At 40.8% G+C, this 21,363-nt stretch overlaps 1 protein-coding gene across 1 annotated transcript in view; it reads left to right on the top strand.

Moving 5' to 3' along the window:
- CDRT4 (CMT1A duplicated region transcript 4) overlaps positions 1 to 19,159 on the top strand; it is a 36,768-nt gene extending 17,609 nt beyond the window's left edge. The window contains exon 3 of the mRNA XM_087887260.1: positions 17,618 to 19,159. Within this exon, the coding sequence (XP_087743386.1) occupies positions 17,618 to 18,087 (470 nt within the window). The 3' untranslated portion in view covers positions 18,088 to 19,159. The remainder of the gene's footprint in view (positions 1 to 17,617) is intronic.
- Positions 19,160 to 21,363: the final 2,204 nt, after the last annotated feature.

Genomic DNA, 21,363 nt, shown 5'->3' with positions numbered 1-21,363 from the left:
CCCAAGGTCATGTGATCAACTTTTGCAACCTTTTGACAAGCAAAATCAATGGGGAAGCCAGATTCACTTAACAACTAGGTGACTAACTTATCAACTGCAGTGATTCATTTAACAACTGTGGGAAGAAATGACATAAAAATTCACTTAACAAATATCTCACTTAACAACAGAAATTTTGGGCTCAGTTGTGGTCGTAAGTCGAGGACTACCTGTAAAGGTGGGAACATAAATGTAATAATAAATATCAATTAAAAACATAAGAGAAATCACCAATATAGGGGTGCAACAGTAGAGGACATACAAAGAAAGAAACACACTGCCTTTGGTCTTACCAGTAATTTTAAATAAACAAACAAAAACCTAATCTAAAGGATTCCTATTTATTTGCCAAGTTGAACAAATTATCCTATAACTCAGAATTCCCCATAAAGCCTGGAAAAATATACACTAACTAGCAATAGCAATATAGCAATAGCACTTAGACTTATATACCGCTTCACAGTGCTTTTACAACCCTCTCTAAGCGGTTTACAGAGTCAGCACATTGCCCCCAACAATCTGGATCTTCATTTTACCCACCTCGGAAGGATGGAAGGCTGAATCAACCTTGAGCCTGGTGGGATTTGAACTGCCAAATTGCAGGCAGCCAGCAGTCAGCAGAAGTAGCCTGCAGTACTGCACTCTAACCACTGTGCCACTATAGCTAACTCCAAGGGAAAGTGTCAAAAAGGATCTCATTTCTAAAGTGTGCCTTGGAGATGTAGTATTTTATGTTTTCCACCATATTAGCAGTGCTTTGCAGTCAGAGGTATCTAATCAGTGGAGGATATCAAGTTGTAGAAGTAGGGATGCCCCTTACAGGAGATGGTTCTCTGGATGCAGAGCACAGAAGAGCGAGAGAGACTAAAACAAATAGAAGACAAGTATTGCAATAGTGCCACCAAACGATGCTAACAATATGGCTCTGCCATTTCCCTGTGGGTGAATTCAGGACACATCAAGCCATCCTGCTTTCATTTCTCTACAGCCAGACCCACAGTCCTTCTTCCCATCTTCTCCAGTGCAGCATTTCTTGTAATGCTTATGCAAGCTCCCCACTGACTTTCAGATAACGTCAAAAGAAAACGAATGACAAACCATTTTTACAGACTTTTGACACCTGGAATGCACATGGCATTGGGCATGAGGGTAATGAATTGGATTCCAGAATTCAGGAGGTTTTTCTTAGGACAAGCAGCAGTCAAATGTCTTCAGGCTTAGCTAGGTTCAGAAACAACCAGGCTGGAATTTCTAACTGGAGCCCCAGAGGAAGGCAGTCTGATCCTTCTCTGAACAATCCTGCCAGCCTAGCATATAATTCTTAATGCCATGTTGTGTTTTCCCTGCTTGTTCTCCCAGCTCACAAAGCAGCCTTTGTTCAGGCTGCTGCAGCACTTCCTCTTGCTGGCTGATTGGAAACACTGCAGTCACTTTTCTTCCAGATTTTGCTGTCGACTGGACCTGGAGGAGCATCTGTGCAAGCAAAGGCAGCACCAGGACCTCTTCAGGAACAAATGAGCTAGCAGCTGTTGAAAGATGCTAGAGTCCTGGCTTCCAGAAGAATGCCAGCGGGAAGTTAGGCACTGAGAAAGAGGTCTTTTATCTTAGGCACGACTGTGGTTGGACCCAGAGGAAAAGGGTTTGTAGTTAGAATTTTTTTGTCCAGGGAATCCATAGCATTAATGGTTTTGATTGACAGCAGCAGCTTTCTTGGATATTAGGTGGGAACTTGTTCTGATTAGCTGCTAAGCTTAACTGAAGATACCAAGGACTGAATATAATCTCTTCTGGATGCAAAGCAGGTGATCTGTCTCTAAGCTAGAGCTGCTTCTTGACCAATTTTTAACTCAAATGTGGCAGAACCAAATAGGTTTGGGTTTTCACACAATTTTGGGCCTCAGCTGAGTCCATCCTGCATCACTGGGTCATACCTCAGTCTCTAGAGCTCTAGGGGTGTCAAACTCAAGGCCCGGGGGCCGGATCCAGCCCAAGGAGTGCTTAGATCTGACCTGTTCTAGAAACAGTGAAGGACCGGTCCACAGTGTCTCTGCTAGTGAAAATGGAGCTTGCAAGGGTCGTGCGCGGCCCTCCCAAGTTCTGTTTTTGCTGGCAGAGGCTTGCAGGATGCGGTCACTGCCGAAAATGGAGCTCGAGAGCCCGTTTTTGCTGGCAGAGTGCTTGGGCCACCACAGACAACCCCCCCTGACATGAATGATGTCATGCTGGCCATGCCCACCCAGGCCACGCCCCCCCAGTCCCGTCCCCCCCGAGGTCAAACACAACCCTGATGTGGCCCTCAATGAAATTGAGTTTGACATCCCTGCTCTAAAGGATACTCTTTCTCTCTTACGTTAGAAAAATAAAGTTCAGAACTGATTCAAGTCTAAGTTAGGCTTTTTAAAACAAACAAAACACATTTTTCTCCCAGCTTTGAAAATATCTTCGAAACGTCCTGCAAGAGAAACAGTTTTATTCGCTTCCAGATGAAATAATCATCTTGCAACCCATTTGAGTGTTTCATCACTTGCACCTAACCATGGAATAAAATGTCCTGGAGACATGTTTTCCCTGCGATGCTCTGTGATGTCATCTCCTGCTATGACTAATATTGGCTCAAGTAATCTTGAGATGTTCTAATGTTAAAGCCGTGTTTTTCCCTTGAGCCAACAGCATGCAGGGGAAGCTACAGAATTTCTAAGACTTTGTTAGAGACGAAGTCAAGTGACTTGCAGCAGGCAGGAATCAGAGAAGAGTTTATGGCCTGGTTTAAACAGGGGACGCACATCCTCCTGGCTCATCACTTTTTCAGCTCTCTATATCCAGCCTTTTGATTTTGTCTCTGTAGGTGTAGCTGAGGAATTGTTTTTATTGTTATTTCATTATTTTTTTTGAGGTGTCAAGCTGATAGGGATGCTTTCCCACAACCTATTTGTTTTTTGCTTTTCTTTAGCTTCACAGCAGGAAAATTGCATCTATGCAACTGTGTTTATTTACCTTGGTATTATTGCCACAAACACCAGTTGTGCGATCAGAAATCATCTGTGGCCTACAACCGCCCACTTCATTTTCAATAGCAACAGCGGCACTGCAAGTGAAAGCATAACACTAGTTGTGCTGAGTCAGATCAGATCTGCCTGGTGTCGCATCATCTCTCTCTAAGCAGCCTTGGAATAGTTTATAAGCCCTGTAAGATGAAGAGGGACACACTCTATTCTTTATGGACCCAATAGCTAGAGATTTTCTGCCTCAGCTGGGTAATCCTGTTTTTAGGTTTTATATCTAGTAGCACTTAGAAATGGTCAAGATCATGTCATTTTTATGCAAGTACAATTTTAGCATCTTTTTTTTTTAGCTATCGGTATTTTTTGGGGGGAAGTAAAACCATCAGATCTGTATGTAACCTGCTTGCCTCCCAACAGCTGCTTGAGAGGCAAAACTTAAAACACCCAAACTCTTTCCCATCATGGAAGCAGTAATGGAAACAGCTTTACTTCTTTAATGCCTACTTGTCTGTCTGATAGGGGCCAAAAGAAACAAGCTGACCACTTTTGCACCCTTTGCAATATGTTGCTGTTGTTCTTGCCTGCTCCTTTTATTTCCGTCAATAGTGGCCACGCTCGTCCCTACAGTTCGCTACCATTGTTTGGTATTATTATTTTGTTGGCTCAAGCTAACTTCAAGCATTCTGCCCAGCTGACCCCACTTCTTTCTGTCACTTTGGCACTGGAGCAACGAAAAGCAGGCCTCTTTTTAACAGGGTTTGGAGTACCAGTGGATGTGCTGCTTACAATGCACACGCATTGGCCTTATCCTCAATTGACCCTACCGTTATGATCTCCCTCTTACGTACTTGCTATGGAAACGGGTGACAACTTTTCAAGAGCCTCGAGAGGTGTCCTTGCATTCCCTCCAAAGGGTGCGAGGCTGGCAGAAAATCTTTATTGGTTTTCTCTGGTGCCTAGTCTACAACCAGTTGCCCATATTAAGCAGTTTCTGGTTTTGTGTCTGCACACCGTACTGGGTTGATTTGTACTGTACTGACTCCTGTGTATGTTAAATCAAAATAGTCTCCCCGCAATACTGTGCCCTAGAATGAAAATAACTGTTGCTGTCTTTCCAATATTTCTTAGGAGGTTTTTTTTTTTTTTTGCTTGGATCCTATGGTCAAGGAAACAAAGCTGTTTTCGGGAAACAGCCACTGATTTTGCTACGACTTTAATCAGACTGCATGTCAAATTTCAGCAGTATAAATTTCACCGTTTCTATTTCTTAACAGTCATCAGAGTCGCCTTGTCTAGAATGTACTTCCTTTTTTTCTAGTTATATTTTTTTGTTGGCTAAGCATGATGTGTAAACACAAATATCATGCTTTAGCTGTATGTATGAAGGATTAATGCATTTTCGTCCATTACACTTTTTAGAACCCTGGCTTAACATGCTGTTTGAGCACAGTAACAGATTCTAGTCTTGTATCAAATAACTCACTGGTATGTGATGTATGCTAAGCAGAGGATGGAGCCAAGCAGGCTGGCCAGGTTCTCTGCCCACCCCAACTTCAGATTCACTTGAAAGGGAATGTGTGTATGTGTGTGTGTATGTGTGTGTGTGTGTGCATTTGAGCATGAATACACATTTTTTTCCTCTTCTGGGAACCTAATAAAACAGAGTCTCAGATAATGTGAAAAGCTCTGTTCACATTCAGATTAACTCAGTTATCACCCTCCTGTACCTCAGTCACATATTTTTAATCTCTTTCCATTTTTAAGGTTTTTTTTTTTCAGAATCAAAGAGTAATCTTATTAACCCAGGGATATCTCTAAAGGATCTATTGGTTTTGTTGCCATTGCCAAACACTTTCCTGATTTGAAAACTCTTTTATTTTCTTCCACCTCTATGCATATTGTTAGAATATGACGCTATAGATCACTGCACACCAGAACAACTAGACCCAAGAACATTTTTTCCTGAATGTCATCACTCTGCTAAACAAATGATTCCCTCAACACTGTCAAACTATTTACTAAGTCTGCACTACTATTAATCTTCTCATCGTTCCCATCACCCATCTCCTTCCACTTATGACTGTATGACTGTATACTTTGTTGCTTGTATCCTTACGATTTATATTGACTGTTTCCTAATATGATTTGATTGCTTATTTGTACCCTATGACTATCATTAAGTGTTGTACCTTATGATTCTTGATGAACGTATCTTTTCTTTTATGTACACTGAGAGCATATGCACCTAGACAAATTCCTTGTGTGTCCAATCACACTCGGCCAATAAAAAATTCTGTTCTATTCTATTCTATTCTATTCTATTCTATTCTATTCTATTCTATTCTATTCTATTCTATTCTATTCTATATAGCAGTGATGGCTAACCTTTTTGCCATCGTGTGCCAAAAGCAGGGGGAAGTGTGGAGGGGTTGTGCACATGTGTGCCCACACCCATAATTCTATTCAGCCCCCCCCCCATGCATGTGTGCATGACCCCCTGTGTTCCCACCGCTTTTGGCACGTGATGGCACGGTGGGCCCAGTAGGCCCATTTTTTGTTCTCCCCAGGCTCCAGAGCCTTTCTAGGAGCCTGGGGAGGGCAAAAATGGGCCTCCCCTACCCAGAGGCCAGAAACAGCCTGTTTCCTGACTTTCAGTGGGCCCAGAAAGCCTGAAAATCAGCTGGCAAGCACGCGCAGGCTCACCGGAGTTCACTTCATGTGCCTACTGATATTGCTCCATGTGCCACCTGTGGCACACATGCCATAGGTTCACCTTATAGGAAAGGTGCAATGCAAGTCAGGTGGGAAGAAAAGAGGAAAGAAAAGAAAAGGAAGAGCGGGAAAGGGTGATTTTGAACTGTTACTTTTTGATTAGCATATGTGTCTTGCCAAAGTACGACTAACACAAAACGAACTTCAGCAAAACTTCTAAAAGGAAGGAAGAGGAGAAGGAACGTTTACTCTACCTACCTATAACCTTAGGCCCAGGATGGTGGATCAGTGCTTTAAGACATATACAAACAAAACAGTGCTACATCCATGGCAACATGAAACCTCACATGCAATTCCAAGGGCAGCTGACAATGGAAAGCAATGAAAAACAGTCGAAAAAGGTTGATATATAGACACAACTTATACTTGCTATGTAGTAGAAGATTTAATTTCATAATTTTATTCTGGCTAAATGAAGCTTGGGATCAGGAGTTTTTCCACTGACAATGCTTTGAATGGCCATTAGCCCATTCTTTCCCTGTAGCAGTTCCTCTTGTGGCATTAGCTGAGTTCTAAACGCAGAGATTTTTCACGCAGGCCTGTGGGAAATGACTTTAAAACAAAGCAGAATTGCTTCATGTTTCCATAGAGAAGGAAGCTCACTGTGTTCAATAAATTTATTTCTAGGCAAATATAATATGCCGTGCCACAAACCAATTATTGCTCTATCATTCAGCCTCACCTCCTGAGACCATTAAGTGCAAGTCCAAGTGCTGTGAAAATGTTCTGAGAATAAGATAGCCCTCTGATCTCCAATAAATGAAGCATGCAGATCTATTACACTAACAAAAGAAGGCATTCAAGAAAGGCTTAGGGGCAGGCAATTTTTTTCAACTGGTGAGAACATTTGGGTTCTGAGAGTATGTCATGAGTGGCAGGGTCCCTCTGTATCCAGGAATTTATCATCTGTGGTCCTGGGTGGGGTTGCACAACCCGGTACATAACTTGGGGGCTGTCTTGGACTCATAGCTGACAAGCAGGTGGCAGCTGTGGCCAGGAGGCCTTTGCCCAACTTTGTGTTGTGTGCCAGTTATGCCACTTTCTGGACACAGAGGTCCTCACTCACTCATGCCCTGGTCATCTCCCAGTTAGACTATTACAATGCACTCTACATGGGGCTACCCTTGAAAAGTATCCAGAAACTTCAGCTCATGCAGAATGCGGCCACGTGAACCAAAGAAGGGCACATATAACCTTTGATACTGGGTGCCAGTTTCCTTCTGGGTCCTATTCAAGTGTTGGCTATTGCCTATAAAGCCCTATATGGCATAGGACCAGGCTACCTACAGAACTGGCTTCACCCCCATCACATCAGCCCATCCCATTCGTTCAAGCAGGGAAAGTATGCTACAAACCCCGTCAATCAAAGAATTTTGACTGGCGGGGTCTAGGAAGATGGGCTTGTCTGCCACTGCCCTTGCCTTGTGGAAGATCTTACTCACAGAAGTGAGGAAAGCCCCCGATCCTTTGGCCTTCATCAAAGGGTTCAGAATTTGCTTGTATAGCCTCGTGTGAGAGACACAGAGGCTCACACAACCATGGGGTTGGCTGGCCACATGAAAAATCCCCCCCACCTGTATTAACAGTTAATATCCCTTCTTAGAATTCTTCACCTTTTGAAATTTTTATAATGTTGTTTTTATCATTTTAAAACATTCCGATTTTAATGTTTATTGATAATATTGTACACCGCCCAAAGGCCTTCTCCAAGAGAGTTGGGCAGTTAAGAAATATGAAGAATAAATAAATGATAAATAAATAAACAATCTCACAAAATAGTTTCCCCAGTTTGCATAGCCATGAGAAATGTGGCATGATAAGACACATATTTTACCCAAAGGCAAAAGGGGTAAGTTTGCTTCTTTGGCATTTTTTGAGATAGATTTCCAAAGCCCAGGATCTGTCGCAGTGGTGGGCTGCCCCCGGTTTGGACCGGTTCTATAGAACCGGTAGTAAAACTGGCTGGAGGCTCCGCCCACCAACCCCGACGTCATCAGGAGGCTTCTGCACATGCACAGAAGTGTGTGCGGCCTCATTGCAAACCGGTAGTAAAGGTAAGTAGAACCCACCCCTGATCTGCAGTCACCCACCATTTGTATTATTTCAGGATTTCCATGGGCCAAATGTGAAGCCAGGAACCATTCTTGGAAATAAATGTGATGTCAGAGAAATCCACTTTGCACTGCAGGGTGACCTTTATTCATTTATCATTTTTTTTTAAAAAAACAACTATTTAAAAATTCAGATGTGCAGAATATTTGGTGGGCACTGACTTTAATGGGCACTATGTTACCCACTCCTAGGCTAAAATTAGCATGCCTTATACAGCCCAGGTTCATGCTTTGAAAGCTTAGACAAAATATATTTTTTTCCTTATTGCAATATGATTAGGAGTTCGGAAGTTCTGCATGGAGAGGAGGGGTTATATTTGTGTAGTGAATTAATACACAGGAGAAGGTCAAGGGGGAGTGGTCGAATTCTCCATGCTTCTGTATCTCAGTAACCCTTCTTACATTCCTGAAATTCTAATTCAGTTACAAAAAAGTTAATCTCATTAGTCCCAAAGAAGCTACAACTTTCCAGAGTATTTCTAACATGATCAGATAGATTAACTGAGTGCCTGGAGGAGGCCTGTCAGACTAAGGAAAGACCCTTTATAAACACCTCAGGACTGGGTTCAAGAAGTATCTTGGCTGTGATCCTAGAACATGTGTGACCTCTCTGAATTTAAGGTTGTAAAAGTTGTCCAGTTCCTTCAGGGAAAGATGGAAGAGGTACACTAATCCAGAGAAGCCACAGTTGAGGTTTGGAAGCATTCACATGCATACTGCCTCCTGTGTTCTTAGATCTTCTGGATGTGTTTGCTTGTGTAGGCTGGGGACACTGACCATTGCCATTCGAAAGTGCTGAAGGCACATTTCAAGGAAAGCTGCTTTCAAAGAAATCTTAAGCAGTAAGTTGGCTGTTGAGAATAAGAACTCTCATCCCCCCCCTCCCCATTTTTAAGTGAGGGGGCATGTGTTGGGGCAGGCAGGGAAGGCTGTTAGAAAGGCAAATTCAGTCACATGCAGACTGCTTGGCCTTTCCATCCTACGGAGTCTGCCATCTCAAAGCACAGTCCATTGTGTCTGTAGGCCAGCAAAATCCTCCCCAGAAATTCCACAGGCCTTTCCCCAACCATCAATATGGGTTCTGTTGTGGCTTGCCCTGTTTTTTGTCTCCCAAGGCAGGACAAAAAAAAAAGGGGTCCTTTGTGTGAGGCCTGAAAGGAATAGCCCAATCCCACAGTTGGCTTGCAATCCTAATGTCAACTATTTGTTGCCTTGGCATTTCACATAAATAAGCTCTTCCCCCTCCCCCAGTTTCTTCCACCCCCAAATATCTGAAAGCTTCTTCTTCGACTTGCTCCGCCCGAAAGCTTTCTTTAGCATAGGAGTCTTAGTACCAGGCAGAGTCTGTTCACAAATTACAAAGCTATATTCCCTATCCAGGGAAACAGGAAACAGGGAAGTCAGAACAGAAGAGAACAGAATAACAGAGTTGGAAGGGAACTTGGAGGTCTTCTAGTCCAACCCCTGCACAAGCAGGAGACCCTATACTATTCCAGACAAATGGCTGTCCAGTCTCTTCTTAAAAGCCTTTAGTGACTTTAAAACTGAGCTAACATTAAGGTCAAAGTCACCCAACATTCCTGAACTTCTTGGACATTTTCATAAATGGATGCTTTTTTCAGTAGAAGTGTTGGATTGGCAAACTATTGTTAAGGAGTCAGTCTCCTTAATCCCAAAGCAGATGTGCTTTTTTTAAAAAATTTGATTTATATGCCGCCCTTCTCTGGAGACTCAGGGCGGCTTACAATGCGTTAAGCAATAGCCTTCATACTTTTGTATATTTATACAAAGTCAGCTTATTGCCCCCACAAACTGGGTCCTCAATTTACCTACCTTAGAAAGGATGGAAGGCTGAGTCAACCTTGAGCCTGGTGAGATTTGAACTTACAGTAATTGCAGACAGCTGGTGTTAATCACAATGCTATCAGTCTGCTGAGCCACCAGGCTTCCATAGATATATGCATATAGAGACGCCCAGAAGGAAATGGTTGTAGAGCAACTGAAGATTTTGGCACTTGAAATGTCCCTCCTCTGGCTTGCAGGACTGGGAAAATCACTACCTGCTAATGCAGAATATTCTCCACATCTGGCAGTATCGGGGTTTGCTATAGTTCCTTTTCTGTACAAAGAGAACAGCTTCAGGTCCCAGCACTAGAGCAACACTTGGCTCCTTCCTGCAAAATCAATATGTATGATACAGACATGTCTTGTAAACAGCTGCTTCTGGAGCTCTGGGATTTTGCTCAGGAAAACTCACTGCCATTTACTTCAGCTTTGTGTCACCTCCAGCATTGGTAACAATGAGCACAGGTGTGGAAGTGTGTGATTTGACATTTCTTTTAAGAAATGCAAGCACTCATTAGGTTAAATAGCTAACCTATAGCAGGGTGGTCAAACTCGTGTCGTCACAGCGTTGTCATGTGATGTATCACGACTTCTCCCCCCTTCTCTAAACCAGGCATGGATGTGGCCAGCGCATGACTCATCTGGCCCATGGACCACGAGCTTGACAGCCCTGCTCTATAGTAATGGTTAAGTGGGCAGAGATTTCTAGCATGAATTTATCCAAGCTTTTAAAATACACTGCTGAAAAAACTTGATCTAATCTAATGCAACAAAGTTGGAACAAGGAGTACTTCCATCCATTGCACAGACTTGGTTTCATCCATTCGACTGCCATGCACATCCATTCTTCCAAATGCAGATGCTCAGCTTCTCATTCCCATCTACAGCATTTGCAATCTTCTTTCCATTCACTGTATATTTGATCTCTTACTTACATCCATTCACTCACACACCCACTGTGCATATTTATCTTCTCTCTCTTAACAACATGCATGTGGTCACCTTCAATCTATATGGTGTGATTATCTTCTTTCCATCTCTTCTTTCCCAGCCCATCTTCAAATCCCAATCTCTGAAAAAGTTTTCATTTTGCAGAAAGTTGCCATTAAAAAAAAATGGATGCAGACTATTTACAAACCTTTTAAATCAAAACCTAATTGAGCAGAATGTTGCCACGCTAATGTGCCTACTCCAAAGCTATGTATTTGGTCTCTTGTGAGAATTAAAGAACAGTTCATGCACCCAATTCCTTTAACATATGTCCACATCGCTTCCATTGATCAGAATTCCCCTTCAGTGTTTTGAAACTCAACAGCCTATTAATGTGACCTATAATGCTTCAATATCGGAAAGCTACACTAAATTCAGAGGACATTTTGCCTAAACCATTTTGATGAACCCAATAAATGGGGAAAATGCAAAATAATTTGTTTTGTGGTTCACATTCTACTTTAAGACGTACAAAGTTAAATTGATTTGTGATTAAATGCAAACTAAATTAATTAACCCAAACCAAATTAATTAACCATTATTCAGTGCAATTTGAAAAAGGCTGAAAACATGGTGTTTTAATCAGGTCTAATAAGTTCAGGTTGATGTAGTGTGTCTGGATCAAACATTTTAAAAATGGTGAAATAGAGAGCATCCTGTAAAAAAGATGGCATTCCTCTGCTATTAAGTTATAACAGAAAAATTTCTGAAGTTTAGGAACACTTCTTAGGTCCTTAAATGACATAAAAATGATTATAACATTCCTGTGCTTTTAACCAGAATGAACTTTTTTTGTGTTATTGTAATAAGTTTTGATTATTCAGGAAGTTTTCTCTTTCTATGTTATAAGATAAGACCACGCTGAAAACATCTACTGGACCAGCATACTGTTTTTAGTTGAATTATGTCTAAAGACTGAAATGCGCATACTTATATTGGTGGGAGGGAAAACCATTAGCCCTATTCACAGACCAGACTTTTGCATTATACAAAAATCTCTCTTCCAGACCAAAAGGAAAGCATTCGCCACCCCCACCCCCCCATCCCCTTGTCTCCCAAAAGAGGAGAGCCTTCCAATCAGGGGGCCCAGAGTGAGTGAGGATGAAAACCATATGCCAAAATAAATAAGGGACAAGGTTGGGGCCTTTCAGTCTTTGAGTATGTGTTGAATTATGGGATTAAGGAGCTAGCAATACTCTGTTTTTAAATTTAAAAAAATAGACACAGTCATGGTAGCTCTTCCAGATTTTTTTTTTATGTCCATCTGCAAAAGATTTTTCCTGCAGAATTACTTTTATTTAGTCCTTCTTTGCTTTTACTATTAGTTCTACACACTATCTGGACATTTTGAATTGTAGACAACTGCTTTCATTTCATTTCTCTGTTCCCCAGCCCTTCTCACTATCATCCCATGCAGGGGTGGTATTCATTTACCTACACTATCAGTTGTCAAATGTGAGAGTTCATGCACAGAGGGTCAAAAATGGGACATGATGATGTTGGGCATGTGGGTGGAGCCTCCCACAGCAGCCACTACTGGTTCACCTGAATACCACCACTGATCTCATGCCTTGCACCCAAATTATCTTTAAACAGAACAAATGTTAAAATGGCCTCTCTGCCAGCTTCTTGTTGGAATTTTGTATAGTACCACAGTTTTAATATGTTATCCCATCCCCCCCTCCACTGTTCTCCTTTCCTAACACATCAATTCTGTTTTAGTCTTGTTTCTCCATCCTCATGTTGGCCCGACAGCGAGAAGCCATTTGACAAAAACTTTTCAATCAAAGGGGAACCTTTTCCAAGAGTTGTCTCTGCCAAGTTTTGCTTCAAAGGATTTGTTCCCATTAAATGGCTTCCTGCCATGTGCTGTAAACTCAATCAGTCTAATGGACGTAACACAAAAATAAATTGTTTCTTGATTGTAGTAACTATAAAAAAGAACAAGAAAGTTAGCCAAGTGGTAGAGTTTATAGGTGCAATGTTAAAGAGGCCGTGATAGGATAGAGCTTTGTTCTATAAAACTGGAACTAATTTGTCTTAGGGTGCTTCTACACAAGGCTTCTGAACCACTTTGAAAACAGCTCTGGATTTCTATGTCTCTGTGACATCAATAGTATTCAATGCAGAGATTATTTATTTTTGGCTCAGCTGCAATGTATTAATGCTGCCACAAAGCTAGGAGACTTCCACAATGAGAAACAGTTTTGCACAAGCTGTGTCTGTACCGTAATCATATTATTGATTTTACAGGAATGAGTCAACTACTGCAAAGCTAGGGAAATGTTTTTTTAAAAAAAATGTTTTCTGCTGTGGCTCCATTTCCCTATTGGATGGAACTCTTATTTCTTATTTCATTGTGTTCCTTCTGGCAGAATTGCCGTGTGTGTGTGTAGAAAATTTGGGATAAAACACCTTGTCAGTGTTTTCGTAGGTTTTATGTGTATTTGTCTTGATATTGGTCTACCTACATAAACCAAATATCTTGGTTTACATAGGTAGAACCTGGCTAAAGAGAAATACACATAAAACCTACAAAAAAGAAAGAAAAACAAATATTGTACCTTTACAGGGAGGATACATGAGATGAAGGCGTGGCTAACTGATGAGGTCTTATAAGGCCGAAATAGATCTATCTTAGTCTCCCAATGGGCAGCAAAGGATCTCTGGCTGCCAGAAGAAAAAAAGCCCAGAAACTAGTGAATTGTGATTTCACTGAACTAGGGCTGCATAATATCTTGGTTTTATAATTATATTAGTGGCTCTATAATTTGAATGTTTTAAATCATGCAGCTCTGTAGTTGGCACAGTTGCCCCGCCAGCTCTTTGAGATAGCACAAGAGCTCCTGGAATCTACTTCATTGTTACAGAATATTATAACATAATCTTGAAAACCTGACAGTTTCCCTCTCCCTCCTCTTACACGTTTACGTAGGTAGAACCTGGCTAAAGAGAAATACACATAAAACCTACGAAAAAGAAAGAAACACACACACACACACACACACACACACACACACACACACACATATATATGCATATTCTTTCTTTCTAGCCAGGTTTTACCTATGTAAACTAAGTTGTTCTGCAGCCCTGGTTCTGTAGAACAACTTAGTTTATGTAGGTAAAACCTGGCTAGAAAGAATATGCACATAAAAGCCTACGAAAAAGAAAAAGACATATATATATATATATATATATATATATATATATATATATATATATATATATATATATATATATATATATATATATATATATATATATATATATATATATACACATATATATACACACACATATATATATATATACATATATATATATATATACATATACATATACATATACATATACATATATATATATATATATACATATACATATACATATACATATACATATACATATACATATACATATACATATACATATACATATACATATACATATATATATATATATATATATATATATATATATATATATATATATTCTCAGGTTTTCGCGGGTGTTTGTATGTAGGTCTTTGGTTATTCGGGTCTTCTCCCACGTAAAATCTTCTCCCACGTAAAATTGGAAGTGTCTTGGCGACGTTTCGACGAAGTCTCATTCGTCATCTTCAGGCTGGTGTTCTCGGCTTCGTGCTTCCAGGAGCAATGTGAGATCGCAGCTGTCTCTTCCTCCACCCAATCAGAACACAGCCAAGTTCCCACCCAATCAGCTCACACCCCCACTAGCAGTTAAAAGGAAGAGACAGCTGCGATCTCACATTGCTCCTGGAAGCACGAAGCCGAGAACACCAGCCTGAAGATGACGAATGAGACTTCGTCGAAACGTCGCCAAGACACTTCCAATTTTACGTGGGACAAGACCCGAATAACCAAAGACCTACATATATATATATATATAAAATTATATTAGTGGCTCTATAATTTGAATTTTGAATATATATATATTATACTAATATAATCCCATTTTCTAAAGAAACCCAATGTGGAAGGAATAACGGTGACCTAGAGGTTGCTTTCAACCTCTTCCTTATTAAACCAACCCTTTAGAGTTGATACATTTTGAGCATCTTTGACAAGAATGAAATTTGGAGCTCGATAACACATCAGTCCTTATTGTGATCAATGACCATCATGATGATGTTTATATTACCCATTCAGTCATGTCTGACTCTTGGCGATTCTATGGGACAGCACTCTCCACATCTTCCAATTTTGCATTACTTCTTTGAGTTGTTCTATGCTGTTCTGTGCTGTGGCTGGTATGAGTTTTGAGGGTGTCTTGCTAACTCTTCCAAACATAATTTCTTTCTCCAGTGAACTCCCCCACACTGACATGGCCAAATAATAATGACCAGCATAGGAGTTAGATAATGTCTTGTATCCTTCTACATTGCCACTTTCCCCTTACCCTTTCTGGAAAGGCAACCTCTTGATTCTAGAATTAGCACATTCAATTTTTTATCTTGTTTCTGCCTGTGTCTTTTAGCCTTTCCCTGTGAAACTCATCAAACAGTTTCCAGGCTTCTCTTTAGCAGCTTAAAAAGCCAGGGTTTGAAGGATAATCTGTTTTCATGAATGATTCTGTGCTGCATCTTGCTTTGCTTCGTCCAGACTATTGAGTGGGGTCAGAGAGGAGAAGTAAGATCAATTTCATATTACAGCTAACTAGCACAGCAAATTAACTCCTGGAGAACAGAAATGAAGTTCAAGATTTGCAGTGTCTATTGGGGAAAAAATCCCCAGAAACATAAAGGGATGTGAGTACCTTTGAATAATTCCACAAATAGATCACTTCACTGGGGAAAAATGAATTTTATAAGTGTGGGAAACAACATCAAAGAAAAATATCTGAAGCTTTTCCATGCAGCAGTCTTAAGCTCTTGGACTCCCATGTATAAACCAGCTGGAAATGAAATCAGCTGAAGAAATGCTTTCCCAAGTTTCAGTCTTTCTCTTTGCTTTGTGTGCAGTGACAGTCTGATATCATGCCTGGACTTTGATGAATTTACCTGGATTGACAAAAGCAAAACAAAATGCTACATTTTTTACAATTTGTCCTGACACTTTAACTAAAAGAGGAAAGTGGTAGAATTGTCAATTTTATCTGATCTTTTTTTTTTAAAGCAGGTTGGTCCTTTTACTATTCCATCACTGTTGTGGCCAAGGCCCTTGTAGTGATTAAGAAACACAATTCAGTCCTCAACAAACTTATTTTATTAAAACAGCTGAGAATTAATTCATTCTCAGCTTAGTCCAAAACAAAATTCTTAATAACCAGTCCCTCGGCCTTATCACCAACCTTTGATGTCTTTGGCAACCTGCCAAAGGCTTTTCTTGGCAAAACCCCCACAAAGTTCAAGAGACGTTGACAAGAAGCATGGGAATCAGTGTTGCTTTCCTCATTGCTGCTCTTTTAAGCCTTATGGGAGTGGCCAATCATCTTCTGGCCTTACTCCTGAGTTGTCCTTTTTTCTTCAGCTGCTCTTGCCTTCTGGCAGCTCTTCGCATGTGTGTACTAGGAACAGGCTCCTCCTGTGCCTCTCTCCTGTCCGCCTCTGGAGGCTCCATAGTCCGCGCATTGCTCCCAGATGGCCCTGGCCCCATCTCTGCCTCCGACGCAGTGCCCTCATCTGGGCCTTTCCCTGACTCCAGGACTGGCCTATTGTCCTCCTCAGCCTCCTCACTGTCCGACTCCACTGCCAGGTCCGCCGGCTGCTGGCGGACCACAACAATCACTCAAAATTTTCCTTTCCTGATAAAAACCCATTTTTTCATTATTCCATTGGTGTATATATCTTATGTGTTTATAATTAAAATGGCCATGAAAGGTAGTAACAGGTGATTGAAGCAGTGCCTCCACCTTGGCAATTTTAAGATGTGTGAACCTCACATACTGGCTGAGGAATTCTGGGAGTTGAAGTCCACATATCTTAAAGTTGCTAAGGTTGGGAAACATTGGACTGAAGGGAGGGGGTGTTCCTGTCAGAGTGCCTAGTAGTCAATGGGACTGACTAATGTACTCCTATACCACTTCAGCCAGTTTGAGTGGAAAATACGACTTTGCTGCATTATTTTGCTTCTTCCTGGCAATGGAAATGGCTGTGCAACAAATTGTCATTTTGTCATTTTATTACTATGGACAGGTTTTGAAACTTACATGGCTAGTGTTGTACTGACAACACTATCCTCCCCTACACCAACAGAGTCCAGTTCTGTCCACCAACCAGATTGAAGCAGAGCTCATAGTAATAAAAGACCTTGTTACTAATTAAAAATATTTGGCCTTCCTTTCCTGTCTGCCTCTACATTTTGACACACTCATGTGAGACTGCTTCTATGAATAGAGTGCATTTTACTGTGTGGTTCTAAATATGTCTAGACAGATATTCAGTGGGACTTCCTCTGAAACATATATGTCTGGAGCAGTGGTGGGTTTCAAAAATTTTTACTACCGGTTCTATGGCTGTGACTTGGTGGGCGTGGCATGGCTTGTGGGCATGGCTTGGTGGGCATGGCAGGGGAAAGATACTGTAAAATCTCCATTCCCACCCCACTCCAGGGGAAAGATACTGTAAAATCTCCATTCCCTCCCCAATCCAGGGGAAGGTTACTGCAAAAAAAAAATGATTTGTGAACAGATAAACCTCTCTCATGGTAGCCTCCTAAGGAGAAGGGCCACCATGTTTATAATTCATGATATGCCTCTGATTCAAAAAGTTTGCCTAGCTTTGCAGCAAGAAATCACTTTCTTCTGATTTGTAGGAAACAGGTTGTTCTCTGGAGGTGGTGCAATTTGGGTTTGAAATGCTTCTCCAAAAATGTTCTTTTTTCTTTTGGGTTCCAGATCGGTCTTTGAAATCAGGGAATATTGGCATCCCGTCCCATCTCATCCATGTGTGTCGCTGGCCGGCCTATACTACTTACACGTCACCCATGGTTAAGAATTTTATTGAACAAGACAAATCAAGAACTGCCACGTTCCTGGAAGCATCTTATTCGAGCAGTCTAGCACAGCACCGCAGGGAGCCCAGCCAAGACTTCCAAAGGAAAACTAGCCCTGATTCTCAGGAGTCAGAGGCAGCTCAACAAAGTCCAGCAGAGTCCCAACTTAGTGCCACTGTTAGCTTCTGTTGGGCTCGAAAGGTTTCCCTAGGCCATTGTGGTGGCATGGGAGGGCCAGGCAGCTTTTTGCCTACAGGTAATTTGGTCATTTTTGCCAAGAAAAGAAACCCTTTACGTGTGCTGCCAATGAAGCTGCCAGATATTTCCCAGAGGGGAAAGAACGAAGGGTCATGCTGCACTAAAATTTCTTAGCAACTAATATTTATCTTGGGAGTGGTGTTTTTTTTTTTAAGGAACTGGATAAAGGATTAATGCAGGCAACATTAAGAAAAGGAAAGCCTGACACGCAAAAGAGCGTATTGTGTTAATGAAAATTCAACGCTGCCCATAAGACTTTGAGTCAACAACTTCAGCCTGATCATCGCAGGCCCTGGTACATTTACAGAAAACTGTGGATGTGCTTTACTTATATCTACGTAATATTATATTGCAAGCCTACGGACTCTGAAAGCCATACTACACATTCAGATTATATTAATGTATTCCACTCATGGACAGATCAATCTTTTTTTTTTTTTTCCCTTATCCCCTCTCTGCTTTTGAGAGCATGGCTTGCCTGTTCTGGGCAAATATGCACATGATGGAAGGGACAAAACCTGCCTGATCATGCTACACATTGAGTTCATTACTTTTCTAGGTAACACGAATGGACATTAAACAGCAGCACAACAGTTGCGCATTTACTAAAAAGAAAGTGACAATGTGGAATAGACCGTCTGGCACACTGCAGTATATAAATGTCCTATAAAAGCTCCTCCTGAACTCCTTTGCTGCCAAAAGGAGCACCAAACAGAAATTCCATAGGGAGTGAACCTGATTTAGCCAATGCAGGACAGATAAACTGTGAGAGCTGATATAGTTGGGCACCCAAAATCAGGCTAAACATTTTACCTTGTGTTCCACAGCCGGATGACACTTTCAGTTTGTTGTTAGGTAAATGGGAATTTCCCCAATACAGATTCTTTCTAGTTTATTGGACTGCAAAACCATCATACCACTGCCATTATTCATGTATTATTTATATATTAGATGCCTAGCTCACCTTTTGGGGCAGGTGTAAAAGTTAGTGTGCATGTTGCTTCATCCTATTTTTTCCCTACTGGGAAGATGATTGGACTAAGAGAGGCTGACCTAAAGTTTTCGCATTTTAATGAACTTTCATGTTAAAGATAGATGAGAGTACCGTGCTCCTAATCCAATATCGTTGGAGGGCATCATATTGTCTACACCTAATTTATCACATGGCATAAATATGTATTTCTTATTTGCTTTGTTAGTTTTTCTTTGTTACCTATATTATATGATTGAAAAAGTGTGAAAATGCTAAGGACCCATTCTGTAGATCTGCTTGTTGCCAACCCGACATCTTCCAGGTTTTTTATATGATAATTCCCATCATACTCAGAAATGTCCATATTGATTTGGGACTATGATAGCTGTAGTCCCAGAGACACTATTCCAGTTTTTAAAATAAAAACTGCAAAAAGTTATAGTAATAAAATATCTCTCAATAGACTATAACTTGGATAAAATAAGGCATCTCCTGTCTTATAAAGTACCTGATTTGTTATAAATATCCTTAGGAGGGACATTTTTAGGAGAGTGCCATGTAGAATTTTCTGAGAGGGTTAAATGGATTTAATTTATCAATGTATACATACATAACTTATCAATACATACATGTATTTTCAAAAAGCTTTTGATGAAGTTCCTCATCATGGAAAAAGTAAATTTAACCATCATGCTTTGCTAGCTGGTTAAAAATCAAAAAGACAACAGTAGAAATAAATAAGCAACTTTCATAGTGGTGGGAAGTAAGAAAGGTGCATCTTAAGGAATTTGTTTTGGGATCAATACTTTTTGTTCATAAATGACTCTTGACTAAATGATGAACAATGAGCTTGCCAAGTTTTGGGGATAATTTTCAGAAGGTGATCATTGTGAAAGGATTCACAAGAATTACTCTAAACTGGGTAAATGGATATCCACATGGAAATGTAATTCAATTTAACTAAGTAAAGTGATCAAAACTGGGACAAAGAGATCTAGCAACACATACAAATTGGTGTCATCTCAGTATTTTTGAAATTAACTAGAAAAAGATCTTATGGAACATATTGGATAGTTCAATGAAAATGTCACATCAGAGTTCTGAGTCTGTGAAAAAGTTATATTTTCTATTGGGGAACCTTAGGAAATGGATAAAAAAAAGTTTTTAAAAATGCCAAGTTTGTAATATCCTAACACAAATTTATGACATAGCTGCATCAGGAGTACAACATGATACATGATGTGAAAAAAAGGGACACGGAAAATTTTTCTTTCCTCTCTTAAAACACTAGGATCAGGGGGCAATCATCTACTGAAGCTCAGATAAAACTACTTCACGCAGTGCCCAATAGACTTCATTACCTCAAGATGTAGTGAGGGCCAGTAACTTGAATGACATTAACATTCATGCAGGACAAGTCCATTAAGTGCAATTAGTTACTTCCCAGTTGGAAGTACTCCAAATACTAATTGCTGAAGAATAATGATGGGAATGGGATATCTCCCCAATTCCAGCTTGAAAGCACTTTGAGGCAATAGCAATACATATATGGTGATAATCTGTTGTTGTTAGTTGCGAAGTCATGTCCGACCCATCGTGACCCCATGGACAATGTTCCTCCAGGCCTTCCTGTCCTCTACCATCCTCTGGAGTCCATTTAAGCTCATGCCTACTGCTCCAGTGACTCCATCCAGCCACCTCATTATTTCTTGTCGCCTTCTTCTTTTGCCCTCAATCTTTCCCAGTATTAGGCTCTTCTCCAGTGAATCCTTCCTTCTCATTAGGTGGCCAAAGTATTTGAGTTTCATCTTAAGGATCTGGCCTTCTAAAGAGCAATCAGGGTTAATCTCCTCTAGGACTGACCGGTTTGATCACCTTGCAGTCTAAGCGACTTGCAGGAGTCTTCTCAAACACCATAGTTCAAAGGCCTCAGTTCTTTGGCGCTCAGCCTTTCTTATGGTCCAACTTTCACAGCCATACATTGCAACTGGGAAAACCATAGCCTTGACTATACGCACTTTTGTTGGCAGGGTGATGTCTCTGCTTTTTAGTATGCTGTCTAGATTTGCCGTAGCTTTCCTCCCCAGGAGTAAGCGTCTTAATTTCTTGGCTGCAGTCCCCATCTGAGGTGAACTTGGAGCCCAGGAAAATAAAATCTGTCACTACCTCCATTTCTTCCCAATCTATTTGCCAGGAATTGAGAGGGCCGGATGCCATGATTTTAGTTTTCTTAATATTGAGTTTCAAGCCAACTTTTGCACTCTCCTTCTTCAGCCGCATCAAGAGGCTCTTTAGTTCCTCTTCACTTTCTGCCATTACAGTGGTATCATCTGCATATCTGAGGTTGTTGATATTTCTCCCGGCAATCTTAATCCCAAATTTTGATACATCTAGCCCTACCTTTCTCATGATGTGCA

The sequence above is a fragment of the Pantherophis guttatus genome, chromosome 2, assembly GCF_059756535.1.
Source record: "Pantherophis guttatus breed Tessera chromosome 2, ASM5975653v1, whole genome shotgun sequence".
Classification (NCBI taxonomy): Eukaryota; Metazoa; Chordata; class Lepidosauria; order Squamata; family Colubridae; genus Pantherophis; species Pantherophis guttatus.
The sequence above is the reverse complement of the archived record's forward strand: the minus strand, read 5'-3'. Positions and strand labels throughout refer to the sequence as shown.